This window comes from Archocentrus centrarchus, chromosome 21 (genome assembly GCF_007364275.1).
Source record: "Archocentrus centrarchus isolate MPI-CPG fArcCen1 chromosome 21, fArcCen1, whole genome shotgun sequence".
Lineage (NCBI taxonomy): Eukaryota > Metazoa > Chordata > Actinopteri > Cichliformes > Cichlidae > Archocentrus > Archocentrus centrarchus.
In genome coordinates, this window is record NC_044366.1 from 9,300,465 (window position 1) to 9,324,786 (window position 24,322).

At 37.4% G+C, this 24,322-nt stretch overlaps 1 protein-coding gene across 3 annotated transcripts in view; it reads right to left on the reverse strand.

The window, feature by feature from the left end:
• The window catches only part of pard3bb (par-3 family cell polarity regulator beta b), a 219,535-nt gene that overhangs the window by 147,910 nt on the left and 47,303 nt on the right, over nt 1-24,322 (reverse strand). For all 3 annotated transcript variants that reach the window (XM_030758551.1, XM_030758552.1, XM_030758550.1), the window contains 2 exons: nt 17,499-17,593; nt 7,618-7,688 (listed from right to left, as the gene is read on the reverse strand). In XM_030758551.1, coding sequence (XP_030614411.1) covers nt 7,618-7,688; nt 17,499-17,593 — 166 coding nt within the window. The remainder of the gene's footprint in view (nt 1-7,617; nt 7,689-17,498; nt 17,594-24,322) is intronic.

Genomic DNA, 24,322 nt, shown 5'->3' on the forward strand with positions numbered 1-24,322 from the left:
TGTATGAAAACACACAAGAACTTACAGCATAAAATAAATAAGTAGTATTTACTTTAAAGGGAATAGTATTGTATTTTGTATATATTCATTTTGTTTTCTTTGTTCTTTTTTTAAGAAGTTTTCAGGACTCAACAATAAGCATGATATTGTTTAAGTGATACTGCACAGATACAGGAAGGGTATATGTGTAGGAAAGAAATAAAGAAACTGGGACATCTTCAGTCACACACAATGACAAATCACACACAAAAAGTTGTACTTGTTATGACTTTACTGTGCATGCTAATCAATCCCTCACCAGTCAAGCTGTAAAAGTGAACTCTTTAATTTAGTAGCTTCTAGAAGCTCACAACCTTTATCAGACATTTTCTGGAGCTGCTTATGAAACTAGCCTATCAATGAAGAGGAATAGTGGACAATTCCTCGTTAAAAACTTTTTCAGTTCATCATCATTTCTGGTCTCGGTTTAACAGGCCTCCTCAGGTCATGCTGAAGGATCTCATCTCACTTGGCCATTCTGAAACATGAAGGTCTAAGCTTCAGGAAATGAACTGCTGCCCTGGCAATTTCTCGTAAAAGTGAAGAAAAAAATTCCAGGCCCTGAGGTCGCAAAGCAGCCCCAAACCACTTTTGCCAAAAACTTCATTTTTTAAAAAAATCTGCCCACAGAACATTGTTTCAGAAGTGAAGTGCTGTGGAACAAGCCAGTGCTTTGGGGGGTTTCCTCCCTGCAGAGTGAAATTAGTCACAAAAGGGTTAGAAATGTGCATGATATCATCCAAACTCAGATTTACAAATCTATACACTCAAATACTTGCTCCAATCCTCACACAAATAAAGAGCAATTTGAACATGTTTAGAACTATTTTAGAAAAGTGTATATCAAGATCTGAAGAAAAAAAAAAGGTGATAATTTACACAATTTGTGTATGCTCAACTTCACAGATCTGATCTTTTTTATTTTCAAAAAAACTGCATAAAATTATCTAAAAAATGCCTATGAAAGTTAATATATGGTTTAAATAAGCTGCCACTACATGCTGGGAGTAAGCTAGAGCGCAGCTGCAGAAGCACACCGTGGTTGCACATTCCTGTGGATCATCCTCTGGGGTGAGTATATGATAATTAATTTCTTGTATATTTTGAGTATAATCCAGGTGATGTGGGATAACTACATCGAGGCTACTATAATGACATCTGTAATTAGTAAATGTATGTAGTCTAGTCAAGGGCTGATGAGCTGTTCTGTTTATTTAGAAAAAAAAACTGTCTGTTTTATTTGAAATAATTCAGGACTCCAGATGTCCCAGTTTTCCACTAGCACTTGAACGCAGCTTGAATTGGTGAATCTGTGAGAACCTGATAATGTGAGGAGTCTCAAAATCCCACATCTGTCCGTACATATCAGGATATTTCATTTTAAGAAGGCGTGAGCAAAACTAATGTCACAAATATTTTTAGACATTTGCACAGGAAACTTTTTGAAAGTGAAAAGATCAGATTTGTGAAGTTTAACCTAAAAATCTGTGTAAATTATGACCATTTATTCAGATTTTGATATATGCATTTGTAAAATAGTTTTGTGTGTTCAAATTGCTCTGAATTTGTGTGTCGATTGAAGTACTCAAAATATACACACAAATCTTTGTACACATTTATAAGTCTTAGTTTACGCTTGTGGACCATATTATACACATTTATAAACCTTCTGAAATGAATTTTACTTGAAACCTCATCAAGCCCATTCTTAATCAAGGCTTTTCTTAAATGGAACAAAACCATTTGCAAGATTTCTGCCTATGCTTTGCTGCTACTTTTGTGTTATTTTACACCTCTTTACACCACTGGACACTGTACTCTTGAGCTGATTTTTGCAGGACAGTCTCTCCTAGTTAGAGTAGCAACAGTTTTGAATTCATTCTACACTGCTCAAAAAAAATTACAGGAGCCCTTTTTGTAATCAGCGTATAGTATCGAGTCAGTTAAACTTCTTGCATACTAATCTGGTCAGTTCAGTAACAGACGGGGATGTTAATCAGTTTCAGCTGCTTAGGTGTTAATGAAATTAACAGGTGCATTAGAGGGGCAACAATGAGACAACCCCCAAAACAGGAATGGTTTTACAGGTGGAGGCCACTGACAACTTTTCCCCTCCTCATCTTGTCTGTTTTTTCACAAGTTTTGCATTTGGCTAGGATCAGTGTCACTGCTGGTAGCATGAGGCGACACCTGGACCTTACAGAAGTTGTATAGGCAGTTCAACTCCTCCATGATGGCACACCAATACGTGCCATTGCCAGAAGGTTTGCTGTCTCCCAGCACGGTTTCAAGCGCATGGAGGAGATTCCAGGAGACAGGCAGTTACTGCAAGATAGATGAACAGCCCTGTTCATCTATCTTGCAGGTCCTTAACCCATAAGGAGGATCGGTATCTGCTCCTTTGTGCAAGGAGGAACAGGATGAACACTGCCACAGCCCAACAAAATGACCTTCAGCAGGCCACTGCTGTGAATGTCTCTGACCAAACAATGAGAAAACAGACTTCATGAGAGTGGCCTTAGGGCCCAATGTCCTCTAGTGGGCCCTGTGCTCACTGCCCAGCACCATGGAGCCCGATTGACATTTGCCATAATTTACTAAAATTAGCTGGTCGACCACTAGTCTAGCCTGCAGCAAAATTTTTCACTTTGATTTTCACGGTATCTTTGAATTCAGCCCTCCGTAGGCTGATCATTTTCATTCCCATCAAATAATGGCATCCTTTCATTCCTAACACATTACCCAGTTCATATCAGTATAGATATCCAGGAATGATCCCCCCCCCCATTGAGATCAGATGTGTTTTCAAAGTGTTCCTTTATTTATTTATTTATTTGTTGAACAGTGTATTTGTACACAGTTTTTCCTATTTGTTAGAGGTTTTATGCACAAACGAAGTTAACCTGCGTCAACATTCTCTCATTGTGCCATTTTTATTGTCACTTTGGGCATCAAGTTTCTGCCTCAAGGATTCTGCCCACAGAAAACATGCGGCTTCCAGGTTAGAAAAATGAAGCCAATGCGAAGTGCTTTAAAGCTGCATTCTATCTTAATGCCACAAGATGGCAAGTGCTGTGGTAGCAAAGGACTTGAGGCCTATAGAGGTATATGGGGAAATGGCTTTCTATCTTTACCTCTGTAAACTCTTTTCTGGAAGTTTATGGGCTCAGTCACTCATTTTGGGTCATTTTGAATTAAAAATTAAGTCTATTTTACAAATCCTAGTCATAGTATGGTTCAAAATGGACGACTGTCTATGAAATGAAACTACACGATCAATGGTTAATGGCTTGTCGACCATAAGTTATCCCAAAGCTTCAAAACTTCGAAACCAACGGCTCATGTCACGGTTTATATCATCTACGCTTCTGCATCAGTAAATCTTGCTACTCTAGCTCTGTTAGCCACGGTTTACTGCAAAGCATTACAATGTAGCAATCACAAGTGGAAAATTACAATGAAAGCATCATAACAGCACATATAAATGTAGATCGTAAACGGATCACATTTACTTGAATGTTAAGAGTGATCAGCACTACAGTCTTAGTTCACTAACTTTTCTCCCCCAAACTGCAAGCAGAGAGATAATAAACAGACAGATGAGTATCACAATAACATTCACTGGCAATGAATGGAAATGTTAAGTCCCAAAATACATATTTCTATGCTGTTAAACCAAGGCAAAACCTCTTACATCCAGTCTGTTTTCTGCACTCAATGAAACCTATTTACCTTTTCACCTCGTATAGCTTCTAAAACACCTCCAACACTCTGCCTTATTCACAAAGAAATGTAATATAGTGGAAATGCTATTTCAATAAACCAATTTACAGTAAATCTGTTTCCCTGTATAAAAAGGACATTTTGATTCAAATGTAATGAGTTTTCTGGTGTGCATGCGGCCGGGTTAAAATTATTATGAGCCATAACCATATTTATAGGTGTAGCTTCACATTTAAAGGTGCATGAATACTCACACACCAACACACATTGGGAGGACCACAATGCTCATAAAAACATTCACAGCACACGAAACTCATACCACCACACCAACATGCGTTACTTTAACGTATGCTTTTCTGCTCCAGTATTTATGGCTGCGTTTCTCCTCTCATTTTGGACTTTTTGGCAATTTCAAGGATCGTTTCCCCAGCGACCACAAAAACCATTACATCACTTTTACATTACTCACAGATGAGATGGTTCGTGTGTGTGAGTGTTGGTGCATGAGGAAAAAAATATTATGGAGAAAATAAAACAAATCTCAGTGGGTGTCTTAAATATTATCTGTTATATTTACTGCACTGAACTGTAAAGTGCCATAAGAGGTAATCAAACTCGGGTCGTTCCCATTGAGTTTGCCTGTCTATTAATTCAGGAGGCAAAGTTACGCATTATAGTAAGTCATAGCTTAATGAGGACGCAATCGAAAGCCCAGGAAAAAACCTGTTACTGCCCATATATTTCATGGAGGGTGTTTCCATGTAGTCTTCATGAGCATACGTGTGATCTAATTTTTGTCTGTCCTCTTGGTTGGTTATGGAGACAACCTTAAAAGCTGAGGCTAAGGTCACCCATTATTCATATGACAAATTTGTAATTCCTCCTCCCTACATATCAACTTTACAAGTTAACTACATATTGTTCTGTGTATTAATTGCACACACATACTGACCCAGTGATGTTAAACACACACAGTAATATACTTCAGTGGTCAGTGTTTAGCAGTGGTCAGCTTTGTAACAGCCACTTAAAATTACTACTGACTCATGTCTTGGGTTTTATATTAGTCATGGCCTTGGTTTGGTTGTGTGGGTACTTTTGTCTTGCACAATCATTAAAAGACAACTGCATTTTAATCTGTTGGACTGAATCGAGAAAATGAAACCTACAGTTAGTCATTTTCATTTGTGTCATGGCAACTTTGGTGGTGATCAGATGTCGCAATAAACGCAATCAGCCCACAAGGAGTCTGTGTTGTGATCTCTGACATAAACCTATGCATTTCTTGTATTTGTGAACATTACTAAATAGATTACACAAATCCTACATGATGAAACACAGTGAGGTTGCCATCATTGGCAAGGATGAAAAAAAAAAGCCTATCACAGTTGTCATAGGGTATACCTTGGACAGGTTGACAGCCTGTCGCAGGGCTAACACAGAGAGACGGACACTCACTTTCACATCTATGGGCAATTTAGAATCACCAATTAACCTAACCCCACTAAGTGCATGTCTTTGGTATGTGGGAGGAAACCAGAGTACCTGGAGAAAAACCACACAGAAAGGTCCAGGCTAGGTGGATTTGACCTTCTAGTTGTGAGGCAACAGTGCTAACCACTGTGTCAAAGTGCTGCCCCTTACCTGGCTGTACTTACCCAAACCTTGCTATCCCCTCTAACCAATCACTCGAAGGTGGTTATTAACTCAATAACTCATTATATGTGTGTGTATAAATATAAACATAAATATAAAAACATATAGTGATTCATTTAAATTTGAATTTTTTGTTTTAAATTATTATTAGTATGTATGGAGGAGGCTGACAGAGGTATAACAGTGAGTCTCTACAGCAACCTGTAAAACATGGTGGAGCCTCTGTCATGGTTTCAGCCAGTGGTGTTGGGGATCTTGTCTAAACTGATGGAATTATGGAGACAGAAAAGTGACATCAGGTTTTTATGCACCATGCAATACCAACTGAAAAGCATCTGAATGGCAACAGCTTAATATTTCAGTATGGCAATGATCCCAAACACACTGCCAGTGTAGTAAAAGCATACATGGATAGAAAAACACACAATGAATGGCTTCCCCAGAGCTTGGACCTCAACATTACTGAAGTAGTACAATTACAAGAAGGGTTGCCTCAGAGAGTTCAGGCTGTGTTGGAAAATAATGGTGGTCATATCATTTACTGACTTACAAGTTTATTAGAATTGTACAAACTGGGCTTTTCCTTACATTCCTTAAATTATTTATGTTTGCATGTTTCAATAAATTGCTGCACCTATTTCCCATTTTCCTTGCAAAATATGATTGAATGAGCAGTGGCTCAAGTTTTTCCTGCAGACAATTTCTGCCATATTCTTTTATCTGCAATCCCAGTGGTGTTCAACAGTCTGAGAGCAAATAAAAAACAAATACACAACATAATTCAAACTGGGAAGGAGGCTTACTTGCAAATTTTATATAAGGTCAACAAAGACTAGGCTCAGGTGCTCTGTTTTTAGGATATTGCTTTATTAAGGCTTATACAACAATGAAACTGCTTTAAAATTGTCTGCAGGCAAAAGAGAGAGAAAACAATGAATAAAGCTGCCCCGAAAGAATCTATATTTCTTACTGATGTTTGCCAGGGAAAGATGCATCTGCATATTGAGATCTTCTAGGAATCTGACACTATTTTTCAGAAAATTGGTCACACTAGATTGATTGGTCAAACATAACCTGCCCTGGAGCAAGTTGAGAGTACAGTGTAAATTATCATGGTAATGTACCCTGGTATGAAGGTAAACTAAGTCATAGTATAGGCTACTGCAGAGGGAGAACCTTAATATAAGACTACAGAAATAGTAAAGAAACAAAAAATAAATAAATAGTTTCTGGTTGTTCCCTGAGTAAAGCCTTACTCTGATTACTCGTGCATAGATTTGCAGTAGTTTACTGTTTATACTGTATACAGTATATTGTGGATTGTTATAGTCTTTTCTCCCTGTCTTATAAATGTGGGAGCCTGCACCCCACACTACCAAAATAAGCACATGCACACACATGCCAAAAAGGCCCAAAGGAGACACAGGGCATTCTACACCCTGAACACTTAATTACCGCACTCATTAGTGTTTGCATGTTTGTCTGCCTGTGAAAGAAAAAAAAAAGAAAGATGCAAGTGTGTTTATCTGTTTATTTTAAGGCCATGTGAGTGTGGCAGTCTCTGCATGTCCATGTGTGTTGAATTAGTGTGTATCTGTGTTTACGTTTGTGACCCTGACCCTGTTTTGGCAATCTTTTGTAGTGAGCTAATGATGGAGCTTTTTCTACCAACTGTATCTGTGAAGGCCTTGATCTGGATTAGAATACAGCTTTAATGAAGGGAAAGTAGGGCAGAAGTACACACATAAACATCAGTAAACATGAATATAGAAAAACATGCACATACAAAAACTATCCTCAACGCGAGCCTTTCTAGAAGCAAGCCTTACCACTCAGCAGCCATCTTGGCAATAATTTGGACTTAAATCTATAAAACTGCATCTACAGAATCACCAGTCAAATGTGATAATGAAATGATAGTTTGCTGACTCCAAAATAAGGTTTTAAAAAGCTTTTTGCATCTAAATTTTATACTTTTACCGCCATCTGTACTATTATAGAATTCTCTCATAGCCTTAAATGAGGATTTTTTGAGTCAATATGTCTCTACCCCAATTAATTTGATGACCACACACTGATTCAGAATATATTTAATCACACCTGATATTTTGCTTGTTTATCAAGGTGAAATATTATCAAAAAATAAAAAAAGAATACATCTAACAAGAGTCACAGTTACACACAGAAATGTACACTTACCTTCCACTGAAGGTATGTTTGGCTTGGGCTCGGTCCACTCCTGCCGGCCTCTCCACAGTGGGAGCAGCTGCCTGCAGAGAACAGACACAGGATACCTGTCCTGTTAGTCTGTCAGTATTTTTAAGACAAACAAGTATAATATAGTGAAAAAAACAAACAAACAAACAAACACAAATTAAATTTGCCAGATAAGAAAAAAACAAAAATGATGTGCATATTCAAGACATGGACAAATTCAGTAATTAACATTTTAAATAAAAGTGTAAAAGAGTGACTAAGCAGAGGAAAATTGTGTGTTCAGATGCAAGCTGCACTGCCTAAAATTCTAGGTTTAGTCTTTATAATTTGAACACCAGGGAAATACAGAGGGACTGAATGAATAAATGGGCCAAGTGATAAGTACAGGAGCTGCTTCTCTGATGGATGATGAACAAATACCAATTCATATATGAATACAAAAGGCAGTACTGTCAATCACTAAAAATCTCAAGCTAGAGAAAGTGAGAGACCTGTAAGAAGGTAAAGTGTAAACATATGCAAAAATCATTTATATCATAGTACAGGGTTTGCCTGAATTATGCCTATGTATATGCTACCCATGCAAGAAGTGGTTCCACACATTTCCTCCCAAAGAAAAAAAAAAAAATGGGTGCTGGTACCAAAAAGCCGTAGCCCAGAGATTCTGTCAGCCATAAGTTTCATTGTATAGTAATTACCCCACTGCTTCTGCTCGTAATGCTATATAATGATCAAATGCACCTAGGCAGAATTGGCTCGGCACTGGGACAGTGTTGGTGGAAAAGAGATATCGCATGCAGAGGGATGAGTTGCGCGGTGACAAGATTTCATGCCCAACAGTGAAGGAGTGATAAATCATGTAAACCTCTTTCTAACAGCCTGTAACTGATAAATTTCTCAGAGTAGACGTTTTATCCTTACAATTCAATAAAATCAGGAAAAAACACCTTTCCAACAAATCCTGTTCTTGTGAAGCTTAATGCCTTTGGACATTTGGCATATTATGTTTTCTATGTTTTTAGATGAAAGAGAAGCATTTATTTGAGACAGAAATCCTTATGACAACTCCACATCAGCTGCTTTTCTACAAGGTGGTCCAGCATTTTTGAAAATCTGAAATGTTTTCCTTGCATTTACTTTCCATATGATGGTACCTTTATATGAACAGTTGCAATTAGAATATCAAGTAGACCTAACTGCTGAAGAGTTACACTAAAACATTTTTTTTTTTTGTAAAATGTGATTTTTAATCATAATTTCCAATTATTTAAATCGTCTACTGTAACACAAGACTACAAAGTACACTTGCAAAGAACTGAAGAACCACCTGCACCACAGAGTCTTTTTAAATTAACTTGTTTTTAAGAATTACAGACATTCACATATGAATATTTGTGAATATCATAGGGGGATATCGGAGCTTCGAGGTACACTCAGAGCACGCTTGTCTGAGCATATGGAGACAAGCACAGGCAGGTCAATAAGACTCCCCTTTAGCAGCAGGCACTAATGGACTCATATGACCTTTAACCTCTGGCCACAACCACCCCCCATCCTGCCATATGACCTAGTCCACCTGTCAGAGACAGACAGAAGAAAAGATAAAAAGAAGAGACAAGAGGAAGACATGTGAGAGCAAAAGAGTGAGGAAGACGTCACTAAGCAGATAAAGGTCAGGGTGAGTCATGAAATACACCTAAAGTCAGAGACAATGGGTGACATGGCAAGATGGAGGAAGGCAAGGTCAAAGTCAATAGTGAATGACAGATAGCAAACACATGTTTGAGGTTTGGTGGCTTGTAAATCAATTAGTCTGGCCTAGCTGTTGATGCTGTCGTATGAGCTTAATTAGAAACAGAATGGCAGGTAACATTAATTATAGTAACCTCCCTGTCATAACAGTCACTCGTATATTAACTGCAAAGCCTTTGGTGCTTAATTGTATGTCTCACTTAATAAACGCACGTAGTAACAGTCTCTCTTTCTGTCTCTTTGGGAGAGCAACATATTTAATTACAAAAGGCCAGCAATGTATGTTACTTATCAAAGGCTAATTTAAAACAAGTAAATGAATCTGAACGAATAAATGCTTCTCATTATTCATATTGACAGGAGTGCATTCCTCTGAACACGTCTTCTAATTACAGACACTGAGCTTCTTTTAGTTTGGAAACTGCAGCAGCCCACATCACAGTCACTGCTCTTATTTTAAAGGAATTAGCAAAATTTCAACTATAAAAGTTAATTTGAGTTTCAGAGGTTAGAAGTATTACCAAAGCTGCAAATTCACTGAGGAAAAAAAAAGAAAAGAAAAAAAAAAAAATATATATATATATATATATATATATATATATATATATATATATATATATCACAAAACCCAATATGAATGTTTTAAGACTTAGCAGCAGTGTCAGTAAATCAGCCTTTAGTAATTAATAATTATAATAAAATGTAAGACAGCCCCACAAAGAGAGCCATTTTAATTACACAAGAAGTATAAGTTTATTAAAAGTAATGATTGAGAGATCTAAAGCTTTGAAACGAAGTGAAAAATATATTTAATAAATGACAAAGATTTATTAGAAATACGTTGAGGACTACTACAGGGAAATATTAATATATTAGTCTGTCAGCATTGGACAGCTTAATCAATACTTGTGAGCATTAATGGCCCTCCAAAATGTGTAGAATAAAGAAGCAGACTTTCCATTTTAACTCTGTGATGGATAATCTCTGAATAACTATGCTTTTAACAAATGGCCTAGTGTTCATAGTCCAATCTAATAATTGCTAAAAGCAGATAAAAAGAGCAAACTATTAGTGATATTACTAATTATTGAATGACCAATCAGGCTAAGTGTTCCCTGAAAATGCTACCACAGTGAGTAAGATAAATTAGTATTAATGCATGCTGTGCATTCTGTGTATGTGTGCACTTTATGTGTCTTCATCTGTATGAAATTGATAAACCCAACGTAATCTATCTTCCCTTTGGTAATGTGTATGATGAATAAATATGAATTTGTTTTATTACTTAATATTCAAAGGATGAGAGGACTGAACAGTGATGAAAATATATTCAAAATACAACAATATTTTTCTAATAAATAATTCAATTAATTTGTTAAGAATAACTTTTTAAGGTAAATGAAACTACAGCTAAATTACCTATTTTTAAGAGGGTTTTGGGGGTGGGGGGTGTTGAAATGATAAAACTACAATAGGTAGATGAATTAATGAAGCATGAAATGTACACTACACTACACCTCAAGCATCAGCAATCATTTGCTGAGTGAAGTGTGTTTTTTCCACTTAGCTGTTAATGTACTTTTTAGTGCATGTCAGATTAATTTAGTATATTTAATGAAACTAACTTCAGTTCAAAACAGAATAATTAATTCAATGCTTTTCAAAAAAAAAAAAAAAAGTCAGTAACACTTCTCAGGAAAAACCACAAATCTGATTCAGTTCATCTGGACACATTTTCAGCAGGAGAAATGTTTCATCACGTCTTCAGTCTCAGTTGACTGCAGATTTTCCCAATCTGAGCACAGTTGCTTAACAACCAAAACTAGCACAGTGGCACAACAATGAGCCATAGTTTCATGATAGTTGATATGCAAAATGCCAGAACCATTAATGGCTACATGCACTGTTCAAGGTGGGCGCGGTGATGGTGTCAAACCAACATTTGTCCCTGTCCAGGATGTGGACAATGAGGGTAAATGAGACTGAAGAAGTGTGTCTAGATGAATTGAATCAGCTTTCTAAGATTTCCTTACCTGGATAATTGAGCATGCAATAAGACATCTCAGGAAGAAGTTTGAGGCATGTTCACCACTGTGTTGCACCATTTCATCTTTTAGCAACACTATGCAAGGATCTGCAAAATTCTGATTTTGGCTGCCATGTTCTTTTTGTTTGGAGCAACAAGTTAAACTATATTAGAAAGCTGCAATCAAACTGTATGGGTGCAACACACAGACACACAGCTAATAAGAGCTAAGTAACAGACATTTCACTCACCAAAATTACAGCACAAAATTCTGGGGCAGTTTGTACCAGACAGTAAGCCACATTAGTCAGATAATCCATTAATAATGTTCCAAAAGGCACCAAAAGCACACAAACAGTGACAAAATCAAGTTGAATGACTTGATTTTGTCACTGTTTGTGTGCTTTTGGTGCCAAAATCAAGTTGAATGACTCAAAGCAGTGGATATGAGGTCTAGCAGACACTGATGGGATTCAGCTGTTGGTGTCAGGACACATCACCCCCACTCAGTTGCTTTAAAGGTGGAAACTATCCATGGAGGACAAAATTCCCCCCCCCCACCAGGTTAAAAAATATCTATATTTTTAATGGAGTAAAGTAAGCCATTTTAACACAGGAGCCTTTGGAGATGGACTTTTTACAGCGAGCCTCAAGTAACACCCAGCAGAATTGCAATTTTTACCAGCATGCCAGTGCCGGCTTCATTTTTCAGCTTCAAAGGTTACCCCTTATTTGAAAGCTTCGCTTGAAAGCCAGATGTTTTTCCTATTCTTTCTTAATACAGGATTTCAGCTGCTTACCAGTTACTTCCATAATGGTCCAAATGTTTTGGATGGGTGACAGTTTTAGACAGCAGGCAAACAAGCAGGCTCTTTTACCAGAATCATGCCAGTGTAATATATGCAGGCGGTGGTGTGGGATACTCTGACTCACGTAAGTAAGATCTTTCCTCAAACAGATTCTGTCTGGATGGCAGCTTATGCTGCTCCAGATCATGTATGTATCATTAAGAATTAATGATGCCTTTTCAAATATGGAAATACATGATAAAAACGTTCAAATCCTTATTTTATTATTCATACATTTTGAAAACTATCTACCCACACAGTTTCCCACAGTGGTAAACCCCTCCCCAGGTTCACATCTGAAAGACGTTTTTTTTCTCTCTGGAATGCTCTTTTTATGCCCACTCATGTCTCCCATTAACCTCATTAGTTATGAGACACTCCACCAGGTGTTATTTTTCTTTGCTTTGGTTTGTGTTTTTTTTCCTCCAGTTGTACAACTTTGCTATTATTTTGTTTCCCCCTCTCATTTTTTTTTTTATACATGTTTTTAGAATGATTAAGTGTTTTTCAAAAAGATTTCTCAGTTTCAAAATTCTGGTTTTAATTAAAATTTTACACTGAGTCAAAATATTTTAGTAACACAGTTGTAAATGCATGTAAGGGCAAAAAAAGGATTCAATGACAAACATCTGTGCAAGGTGGCATTAAAGACAGGATGCGACATGCAGGTAAACACATGCACACACACACCCATGTGTAGCATGATAAATAAGTGCTGTACTGCTCCTGTATTTTTCTAGACAATAATAAGCACTCCCAGCTTGAGCAACACATTTTAACCAAAAAGCACCCCCTCTGTGTGTGTGTGTGTGTGTGTGTGTGTGTGTGTGTGTGTGTGTGTGTGTGTGTGTGTGTGTGTGTGTGTGTGTGTGTGTGTTGTGAGCATGACAGTAAGAAAGAAAGAAAAAAAAAAGTGATTTTTTTTTTTTTTGGTGTACTGTACTCATTTGAGTCTGGCATTTAGAAAGGAAGAGCTGCACCAGTGAATCTTTCTAAGTTGAAATTAAATAAAGAGGACAGAGAGTAGGAGAAAAGACGGAGACAGGAGAAAGACAGAGAATTACTGCAAGAAGAGTACTTTCTTTCCCTCATCCCTCTCACCAAAAGGCCAAGTGACAATTTGAACAATTACCCAGAGCCATTACCTCTATCTGAACCTGGCTGGTTGAGTAGAGACAGATGAGCCAGTGACTGAGTGTGTGCATCTATGTGTGAGTATGTGTGGATGAATCAAAGAGTGAGGGACACTGAAGGAGACAAAAAAAAAAAAGAGACTGACAGTGATTGAGAAAATGACGTATGAGAAAGAGACAAACAGAAAGAGAATTTCTTTAGAAAACACTTACCAGAGAGCCATTTAGCACTCCAACACTTACATGGTAGTTATTGCAGCACAGCAGGTGTGAGACAGCATAGATAGAGGAAACATGTGTGGCACTGAAGGCCATCAAGAACACAAAGAGGTGAAAGCAAAACTAGCAGAAAGGAAGACTTTTTACAGCCACGATATGTCGGAATGATTGAACTAACCAAAGTCATTTCTATGTGACACTTGTAAGTAGGGTGGTTAAATTTGAGGCTATTTTGATTAAACTGTTTACATTTACAAAGTGACAAAAAAAATAAAAAATAAAAAATAAATAAATATATATATATATATATATATATATATATATATATATATATATTAGGGGTGGGACTCGAATAAAAAAATTAATCGAATTAATTACAAGCTTTGTAATTAATTAATCGCATTTTAATCGCATTTCAATATTTGAGATGATAAATATTAATTTAAGTTTAGTTGATGAATAAATCAATATACATAAGCTTAAACTTCAAGATTTTGTTTATTTTCCCACCAGTCTACTACACAGACCAACGAAGGGTGGAAGTGCTCCTGTGATAAACTCCTGAAATTAAAGTTAAGCATCATAACTGGATAGTTTTATTCAACATTAATGTCTCACTTGTTATAGTTGGAAATTAATCATTCGCTCAGCTGTATTCCTTGATGTTGAAATGTGTTCTGCTTGTTTTAACAGCTTATTTTGAATTAAAGACTTAAAATTAAACCACAAAAAGGAGAAAAAGTTCGTTCTCTGTTTAACCAGCTGTTTTTACACAGCTGTGCTTCGCACTCACGGTTGCTAGGCGACATGAGCTACGCAGAGGTGACGGCAGGTGACGCTGATATGAAGGCTAGACGCTCACTTCCGGCCTTTGTGGGCTGCGAAAGACGTGGGCCGGGTCCTTCGCAGGATGCAGCCCCTAATTTGGACATTGTGCGTCGATATAATCTGTATGCCGGGAACTCGCGCACTTTGCACCGTGGAACGTGCACGAGTTCCAGGCATACAGATTATATCGACGCACAATATCCAAATTAGGGGCCGACCCGGCCCACGTCTTTCGCAGCCCACGAAGACCACAAAGGCCAGAAGTGAGCAGCTAGCCTTCATATCAGCGTCACCTGCCGTCACCGCTGCGTAGCTCATGTCGCCTAGCAACCGTGAGTGCGAAGCACAGCTGTGTAAAAACAGCTGGTTAAACAGAGAACGAACTTTTTCTCCTTTTTGTGGTTTAATTTTAAGTCTTTAATTCAAAATAAGCTGTTAAAACAAGCATAACACATTTCAACATCAAGGAATACAGCTGAGCTAATGATTAATTTCCAACTATAACAAGTGAGACATTAATGTTGAATAAAACTATCCAGTTATGATGCTTAACTTTAATTTCAGGTGTTTGCTTATCACAGGAGCACTTCCACCCTTCGTTGGTCTGTGTAGTAGACTGGTGGGAAAATGAACAAAATTTTGAAGTTTAAGCTTATGTATATTGATTTATTCATCAACTAAACTTAAATTAATATTTCTCATGTCAAATATTGAAATGCGATTAAAATGCGATTAATTTCGATTATTATATATATATATATATATATATATATATATATATGAGTCATCCAAATGTAAAAAAAAAAAATACAGCATAAAATACACCAGTAAAGCTAAATTTATTAAAATGTGTGAGAATTTCAATATGATGGAAACACTACTGGGTTGCGTGTCAGTCCAGGTGAGTCTTCTAACACAAAATGATGTATTTAGTAAATAGCATGCGACACTGATTCACAATAATAAGAGTAACGTATGTTTGAGAACTACTGTTCTTTGTTTTTGTGTGTAAAACGAGGAATGGTGGAAACCTGAGGAGCTGTTGGGTTCTTTAATAGAGATCACATACATGCTGCTGTGTGGTCACCCAATACAGAAGCACCTCAAAGCACTTAAGCTGGACAAAATATCTGTGTTACTAACATCTAGTCATATTTCATACCAATAGCTTCACAAGTGACAGCAGCTAAGATATAAGGAGCGGAAAGTGAGCCCCGAACAACACATTCTATGTCCCTAATCTCCTCAACTTCTTTCTCCAGGAAGGATCAATCTTTATTATGAATGGCAATCTCACCTGCTGTTGTCTGTGGGTTACTGGTCTATTTCTGGTGGATTTTCATAGAAACTCACCTGTGTCGAGTTAGTATAGTCATACTTAACAATTACAAACATAAGATAAGACAACAAATACAGCCATTTGTTGTTAAACTCTGCAGGACAAATGCATGTAGCATAGTCACAAACATGTTAGATCACCCTCAGCAACAATAAGCAGGGAGGCCTGACCACCTCTGAGAACCAATCACATTCCCCTAAAGAACTGAACCTTACAAACAGTCTTCTAAGAGGAAAACAGTGTGATTAAAAAAAGGATGTTTGTCCAGGCAGGAATCTCAAGGGCCGAAGGCTCACGACTCAAGAGTCCAATCAAGCATGGGCTTCTTTAAACCAGTGGACTTGAGGGACTTTCTGTGTTCAGCCATCTTCAGGGAAAACAAAACAGTAAAGCCACCACAACTCATCAAGACTGCACGGCTATACAACAGGCACACATATGATTGTATTTATTATCTTATTCTGGTAATGATTAATGAACAGGTGTACTGTATTTAATTATCAGTGATGGGGTAAAGCATTACAAAATAATTCCTTTTTGTAAACACATTTGTTTGTAACGAAGAAATGTAACACATTACTGATATAAAATTTCATGTATAAAGATATATGCATGTACTCCTTACTCGAATAGGGATTTGTGCTGATACATGGACAATGATACATGGACAATGGTAGTCCTCGGTCACACACTGAGGTTGCTGGCAGGTACTGTGAAATCGATTGCTAAAGCCCCATTCACACAGGGCTAGAGACCGGTCAATGACTCCCTTGGTAACCACTGGTCGCTAGAGAAAACTATGTAGTCCACAACCAGTTTGCTGGCAGTGGAAGTTTGTTGGCAGTCACTAGTGATACAGTTGAAACCAGAGGTTTACATACACTATATCAAAAGACACATATGCATGTTTTTCTCACTGTCTGACATGAAATCAGAATAAACCTTTCCTGTTTTAGGTCAATTAGGATTACTAAAAAATAATAATAAATAATTCTGGTAATCCTTTTTGGGATTGTCCCCAAATAAGAGCAGCACCCTTCGAATAAAACCATTTGAAACAACAGTATTGTGCATGCTTCTATCAATAAAAGTGCTGCATGTATATCATTGTGTATGGGTGAGGCTTTTCTACATGCATTAAAAGAACAAACACAAACAATAATAGCAGACCAGGCCTTCTGTAAAGTATTCTCACACCGCATTTTTATATTTTTCTTGAAGTAATTTCCAAAGTACAACCAATTTAACCGACTTTAAAAAAAAAAATCTTTTTTTTTTTTTTTAAGTAAAAAAAATTAGGAAATTGAAATTAAAATTACTTTTAAGTTAGACAGGCTAGTGGGAACCCTGTAATAAACCTATACTCAACAAAAAGACATCTGAGTGCAGTTCTATAATGAACAAGAGGATAGCATTATTCCATTGAACAGGGACTGTTCATTGTGTTTGCCACAGTTGAGTTCCTGGGAGAAAAAGCCTTGGGCCCAAGTTGAGAGTCACAGATACACCAACCAAGATCTATTCCCATGTATAGTACAAAGACACAAGTACTGATTAAATACATACCTGAAAAATCCTTGAAGCACATGTATTTTCAGTTAGTTACGGGTCTTTAAGTGTTGATATAATTTAACAACTATTTGCATGTTTTCATTAAGACTTTCACATGTGTTCCATGTGCTGTGTGTGTCTTTTTTCTAATTGCTTTAGGGTCTTACCATTAAAGTGGCATCTTCACTGAAGGAGGGTTCAGTCTCTGCTGGTTGGGGATTGAGGGCAGAATCACTGCTGCTTCTCACCAGCAGGGGCGTGTCTACAATAAGCATATACAAGAGAGCACATACACACAGATACAGTCAGCCACAGTCTCAGTGTGTGCATACTTATACATCAGTTGTAAGGTGAAGAGTGTACTTGTCAGAGAGAGACACTGTTATATGCAGAATGATGCAAAATCAAGAGGAGACTGAAATTCAGGAGATCTGCCACCCAAATTCATGGGATACATGGAAGTACAAATTTCTTTAAAAACAAGGAGAAATGTGTTACAACTAATAAATTACTCCATGTCTGAAGGTGTTTACCAGCCTATAAATCATCCACTTTTTCTTCATTTCTACATTTAAGTAAGTGGTCTTCAGAAAAAAGAAAGCGTATGCTGTGAGTCTAACCACCACAACAAACTACAGTCGGTTTAAAGTCATTAACTCTGCTCTTCCCCTTCACTTGCCTCTGCTAGCCCGTCTCTCTGTCAGTCCAAAATAACAGAGTATGACTACCTCCAAAATAAGACAGACAAGTGATGTAACAGAAAGGGGAACAGTGGTCAGCGCAGAAAATGCCTCTCCATGTACACAGATTCAGAATTCTCAGCAAGCCTCCCTAAAAGAAACACTCAATATGAGCACACACAGAAACTGTCTTAAAATTGATAGTGTTGTTTTGAAGAAGTCACAGTTCAGTGAAATTCATGTCTATTAATATTGTTTTTTAGTTAACAAGATACAGCCCCAAAGCTAGTTATGACACTCCACACAAAGCGGTTTAGGCATGTTTTTTAAAAGTGCCAAAGCAGGATGAGAAAGTAACAGAGAGGGAGGAGAAGCAGTTTGATATTGTTGAGGTGCACAATGTGAATTTTTGCTATGTTATTACAATATTTTGAAAATCCAACCTAGACATGTGCGCACATATATACACACACACACACACCATTAACATCCCAGCTGTGACTGTAATCTAACAGCTGTTTTTTCTGAAAACACAGTTATTAATGTGTGAATTTTAAATATGCAGCTACAGCACCTACAGTGCAATATAAGACAAATTTTACAAGTCTGTGCATTTTAAATTCTGACTTTGATTGATAGACACTTACTGGACAATTCATTAGGCATACCATGCTAGTACCAAGTTGGTCCCCCTTTTTGCCTTCAGAACAGACTCAACAAGGTGCTGGAAACTCCTCAGAGATTTTGGTCCATTTTGACATGACAGCATCACGCAGCTGCGGCAGATTTATTAGCTTGATAGGAAACACCCGTTCCACCATATCCCAAAGGTGCTCTATTGGATTGAGATCTGCTGACTGTGGAGGCCATTTGAGTACAGTGAACTCATGTTAGGGAAACCAGCTTGAGATGGTTTGAGCATTGTGACATGGTGAGCTATCCAGCTGGAAGCAGCCATCAGAAAATGGGTCCACTGTGGTCATAAAGGGATGGACATGGTCAGCAGCAATACTCAGACTGTGGCATTTAAATGATGCTCAATTTGTACTAAGGGGATCAAAGTATGCCAAGAAAATATTTTTCATGTTGTTTACACCAGATTCTGACTACCATCCAAATAACGCAGCAGGAATTAAGGCTCATCAGACCAGGAAATTATGTTTTTCCAATCTTCTACTGTCCAATTTTGGTGAGCCCTCAGTATCTTGTTCTTAGCTGAGGGAGTGTGGTCTTCTGCTGCTGTAGTACATCTGCTTCAAGGTTTTACATGTTGTGTGCTCAAAGACACTCTTCTGCATACCTTGCTTGTAACAAGCAGCTATTTGTGTTACTGTTGCCTTCTGCTCAGCTCAAACCAGAGAACTGTCGCTCATAGGTATGCGACATTCAGCATCACTTAAATCACCTTTCTTCCGCATTCTGATCCTCAGGTTGAACTTCAGGCAGGTTGCCTAAATGCACTGAGACTCAGTAGGTATTTGCAAGTCATTGAACAGGTGTACCTAATAGAGTGGCTGGTGAGTCAAGCAGGATGTACTTTGTGGAACATAAGCCATATGTGGCAACTCCAAGAATACCAACAAAGTCAATTTAACAGTTTGCGTGCTGGTATCAGATCTAACTAACCTCAACTTTGATACAACAACAAATAGGAGCAAAGAAGCCTAATGATTCAAATACTATGATGGAGTGGTATATATATGTATATAAAATTCTTTCAAACTTTACTTTTGTGACCAGGACAAGAACATTTGTAAATTTTATTACAAATTAACTATTGCTAATAAAAGCAAAGTTTGAAAGAATATGACATTATAGACAGAAGCCCCAACAAATCCTGTGTGAGCAAGGACCTGGCGATTAATCTGAATGCTGTTTCAGAAATGTGAGTATGCACTGCTCCCCTGTGCCTCTTATGTGTGAGAAGTTAATGTATACAGTGATGTTCATGCATAAATGGCTGATTTGCAGATTTGTTTGTGCAATAAGCTAATATATGATAGTGTTTTCTTCTTTGCAGCTTGTCACCCCATACATAAAATAATCATTTAACACAAACCAATGAATGAAACAAAGCAAATTATTGCTTGTGCTGCTGCTGCAGGTTGGGGAAAATGTGAAATTGAAAGTAAAGTAAAAACTGCAAAACCAAAGCCAATTATTAAGATTTATTATGGTGACATTACTGTGACATGTGTGGTATACTCCCAGACGCTACCATCCCCGCTCACAGGGACCATCAATCCACATATACATTAAGAACACTGTCATGTTAGTGTCTCAGTTCAATAGGGAACAGAATGGCAAAGGTGGTGGCGAGGGTGGAGGGAACTCTTTATGTTTGGAGTAGTCAGAAAACATGCCAAATGATATCTGTAGGGTCATATATTGATCGTCACAAAATGGACCCTTGGTGCTCTTAAGACGGGTTGGGGAATATGGATTACATCAAAGCTTTAATGAATTCATCTCCTCAAAGAAAGGCAATGAAAGAAGGATAATGGATGGGGGACAAAAGTGGTGAAAATGAGGGCGGACACACAGAAATTAAAAAAACAAAATAATAAAAAATGTATAAAAGAAATATAATTGTACTGTAAATAATAAAAATGGATTAAAGAAAATAACAACTGTTTAAGATTAAGAATATAAAGTATATTATTTTTAATTGTATTTTAATTTAAACAGAATTTTAGATGTTCTAGTAATCGTCACTACCTTCTATAATCCTGACAAGCTGTGGTGTATGATGTTGACAGCATGACATGGGAGCGGATGTTGCCCTGAAGTTTAAACATTAATATGCTTAAATATTGTTGGTTACTGGTTTAAAAGAGTTACACACTGCAAGTTTAATGAAAGTATGCATTACTACATTAATACATTACTCAACATTTTTTTGTATGAAGGATTGGAAACAAAACACTGGCTCCTGTTCACTGTACCAATAGCAGACAGTGAGTTAGTATGAACAATATCATCTATGTAGCATCTATACTGTATAATGTACATAACTTACTTGACATTTTTGTATACCTTTTGATGGAGAAGTTAGAAAAAGTTATTCAATCCAGGATTTTTCCTGATTTAAACTGAGCCTTTGGGGGTTACTATGCATGCAAGCATTACTGGTCCACAGAGAGTTGAGACAAAGACTTTGTCACCTGAATATAAAGGTTTGAGCATTTTCCTGTTATTTTGGCTATTTGATAAAAAAGAAAAGAAAGAAAACTTGTTAAAAAATTTTTTTTAAATCACAGTCCCTGTGATTTTCCTTTGGGGTGGAGGCTAAAACCTCTTCAGTGTGTGCCAATTTTTTACATGCAGGAAAACCTTGGAATCAAGGTAAGTGTACCACTCAAAAAGAACCCACTACAATCAGTGGTTTTTGACTCTTATATGAATGCTTTCCCTATCCATTCTAATGCTGATTATGTATGCTAGTTAAAGAATTTCAGCACTTTGATTCTTGATTTTAAGCAGTGTGGGCTCATCAGCCTTGCTCTACTGATATTCCTGAGCCCCGTGTTTTACTGAATGAAATGTGTCATGTGTCAAAAACAGAAAAGAAAAATTTAGGTCAGTACAAACAGAACATAAGGAAATGTGTAAGGGAGAAAAGTAACCTAACTCAGAGCCAAAAGCTCAGACAGTGATAGCGGCCTAACTTTGACCTTCTCACGCTGACAGTGATAGTCTGCAGAGCTCTGTTACCTCTAATCTCCCGTGACAGTCACACATTACCACTAATCTCTGCTGACAGGCGACCATACTGAAACAGACTAAACTTCCTGTCTTAACAGTGTCTGGATCATACAGTGAAATCTTCTTTTACGAGTACAGAAGGTCATATCCTACAAGCCGAAATGTCAATTCTTTTATTACTGTTCGAAATAAAACTAGTGGCAGCAATTGTGTGAAATTCAGTCTAATCCTGGAGCAAAATGGAAAAAGAAGTGCAATGGCCTGCTATCAAAACAATGTGTTTATGAGGTGTCCTTCAAATTGCCTAGAAACTTTCAATAGTAGCATGGAAGCCAACAAAGAATCAAATTACTTATTGCAGCTGAAAAAAATGCTGCTTACATTAATCAGTGAGCAATAGCATACTTTCTGTTTGTTAACAGGCTAAATGTAAGCAGATGCTGCCCATCATGGGCACCGTTAATTTTTGTTAAAGCAAAATTAAATTTAGACAGCTTACAGTGAAAGCTCTATGCCCTCTTATTCTCACACGTGCAGTGCCTCTCCTGAGCAAGCACAAGGACTTGAAAGAAGACAGAGACAATGAGAAAGGAGAGGAAGGAAGAAAGTGATGCAAAGAGAGGGTCATGCAGATAGGTCTGATGCAGGTAACACTGACCAGACAGATAGTTTTTACACTGCAGCCTGACAGAACAAATACACTTCCTGTGTCTCCTTCTGCACATCAGACTCCTTTTTAGCCCCATCTCACTGTACATCTCTGAGACAGTGCTGCCACCATCCTGTTTTGTTTTTTGTTTTTTTGTTTTTTACTGCCCTAGCATCACTTCCTGTCCTTTGTCTTTACTGGAATTCATTCCTACTGTGTACAAAACACATATGGCTCTGGAACTATATGGTGTCTCTACCATACCTAATAAGTCACCATGAAACGTCAACCATTTTTTTATGTTTTAAACTTACAGATTCTTTATTTAAAAAATCTATTCCCTTTGAAATAGGGTGGAGGGACATCGAATTTCATCCCAATGAAAGCTGAACATATGACACTAAGAAACACTTTAGCCTCTCACAGCAGGCATGAAACCGTTAAAATGGAGTAGTCTGTAAGGGGCACAATAGTTCCTCTTATTTGGTTTGGCTATGTTTTGTGATGGGAATACCAGAGCAGAGCCTAACTGATGTTTAGGATATTGGTCTTCAGCTCATGCCAAAATGTAAATTATACCTAAATAAATATTAAGGAATAATTGCAGAAGATGTAAGAAGCCTGGTTTTATTGGCTTGTGGAATTTGACTGGTAAACCATTTTTCATCCGATTTGTGATCCAGATTTTTATACATATCAGAGCGTTGTAGCACTAGCTGCTCACTCTGTGGATCCTGAGTTACTTAGACATATCACTTTTACAGCATACTCTTAGCTAGCTAGCAATGCTTTAATCCTGCAATTAGTTTTCCCTGGGTGCCAGAGTTTGTAGAACAGCTTGGTTCCTTTATTTGAATTATCTAATTAGTTGATGAGTCAAGGAAGACGTTAACTGATTTTCTTAATAGCTATGCAGTTGGAGAGCTCAGATCCCATCCAGTTCTGCAGTGACAATTATACAATAGGAAGCTTTACAAAGTTTTATTGGTGAAAGCCAGGATTACCAGATAATCTGCTGTTACTGGTCAACAGGGAGGAGCTAACTATTTCTTTCCTCAGATTTCAGCTTCCTGCAGTGTCATCATCGTACATATGCTGAATAATTTGAGAAATCAGTCTGTCCCTCAGTCTGGCTTTTCTTTATCAACAACCACTCGTGATCTACTTCAAACTTCAAGAGTGTAGTGCTGGGGACAGCAACACAATGACGAGCAGCATTTGGGAGTGGATCTCATATTTTTTCCCCAAAAGTAACTGTTCCTGCTCCACTCTGTGTGGTGGTATGTTTTTGAGGACAATGCATTCCCAAGCCTCTCACCCCTATGATTAGCCATCACAAATAAGGGTCAAACCTTAATCTAACCCTAACCTAACTTACCTTAACCAAATCTTAACACTCTTTAAAGGGGTGTGAAAATGAGAGTTGACCAAAAAGCTTCTAATTTTTACAAAATGTCATTACTCTGATATGTAAAACTCAAACTGGTTCTCATAAAGACAGCTGGACATGATTTTATTTGATTTCATTTATAAATAGTCTTTGACTTCTCTCACTCGTGTTGTGAGTGACACACATTTAGTGATTAAAGCTGTTTTCAAATGACTGCCTGCATGCAATGTGTTTGAGGGAAATTTATAAATATGAGCTACAAAAACATGGGTTACGCTCTTCTCAAACAGTGATTGCACTAGTGTCCACTTATCAGTGTAAGTTGTCTACTGCTTATGTATAATTGGTAACTTAGTCCACATTAATTGCTTCGTAAGTGCATTAATATAGCTGTGAAGAGAAATTACTGTGTGTATATCAGGATTTTATGTTAGCAGCTGCAATCGATCAAATCCAGGTGGTTGCCTGCTTAGTGGAGTCCATTTGGCTGATGTGAGAGCTATCAAACTGGGCTGGGTGGTTGATAGATTTTTCTCAGAACACATTTCTGCTTTAGATGGACTTAAA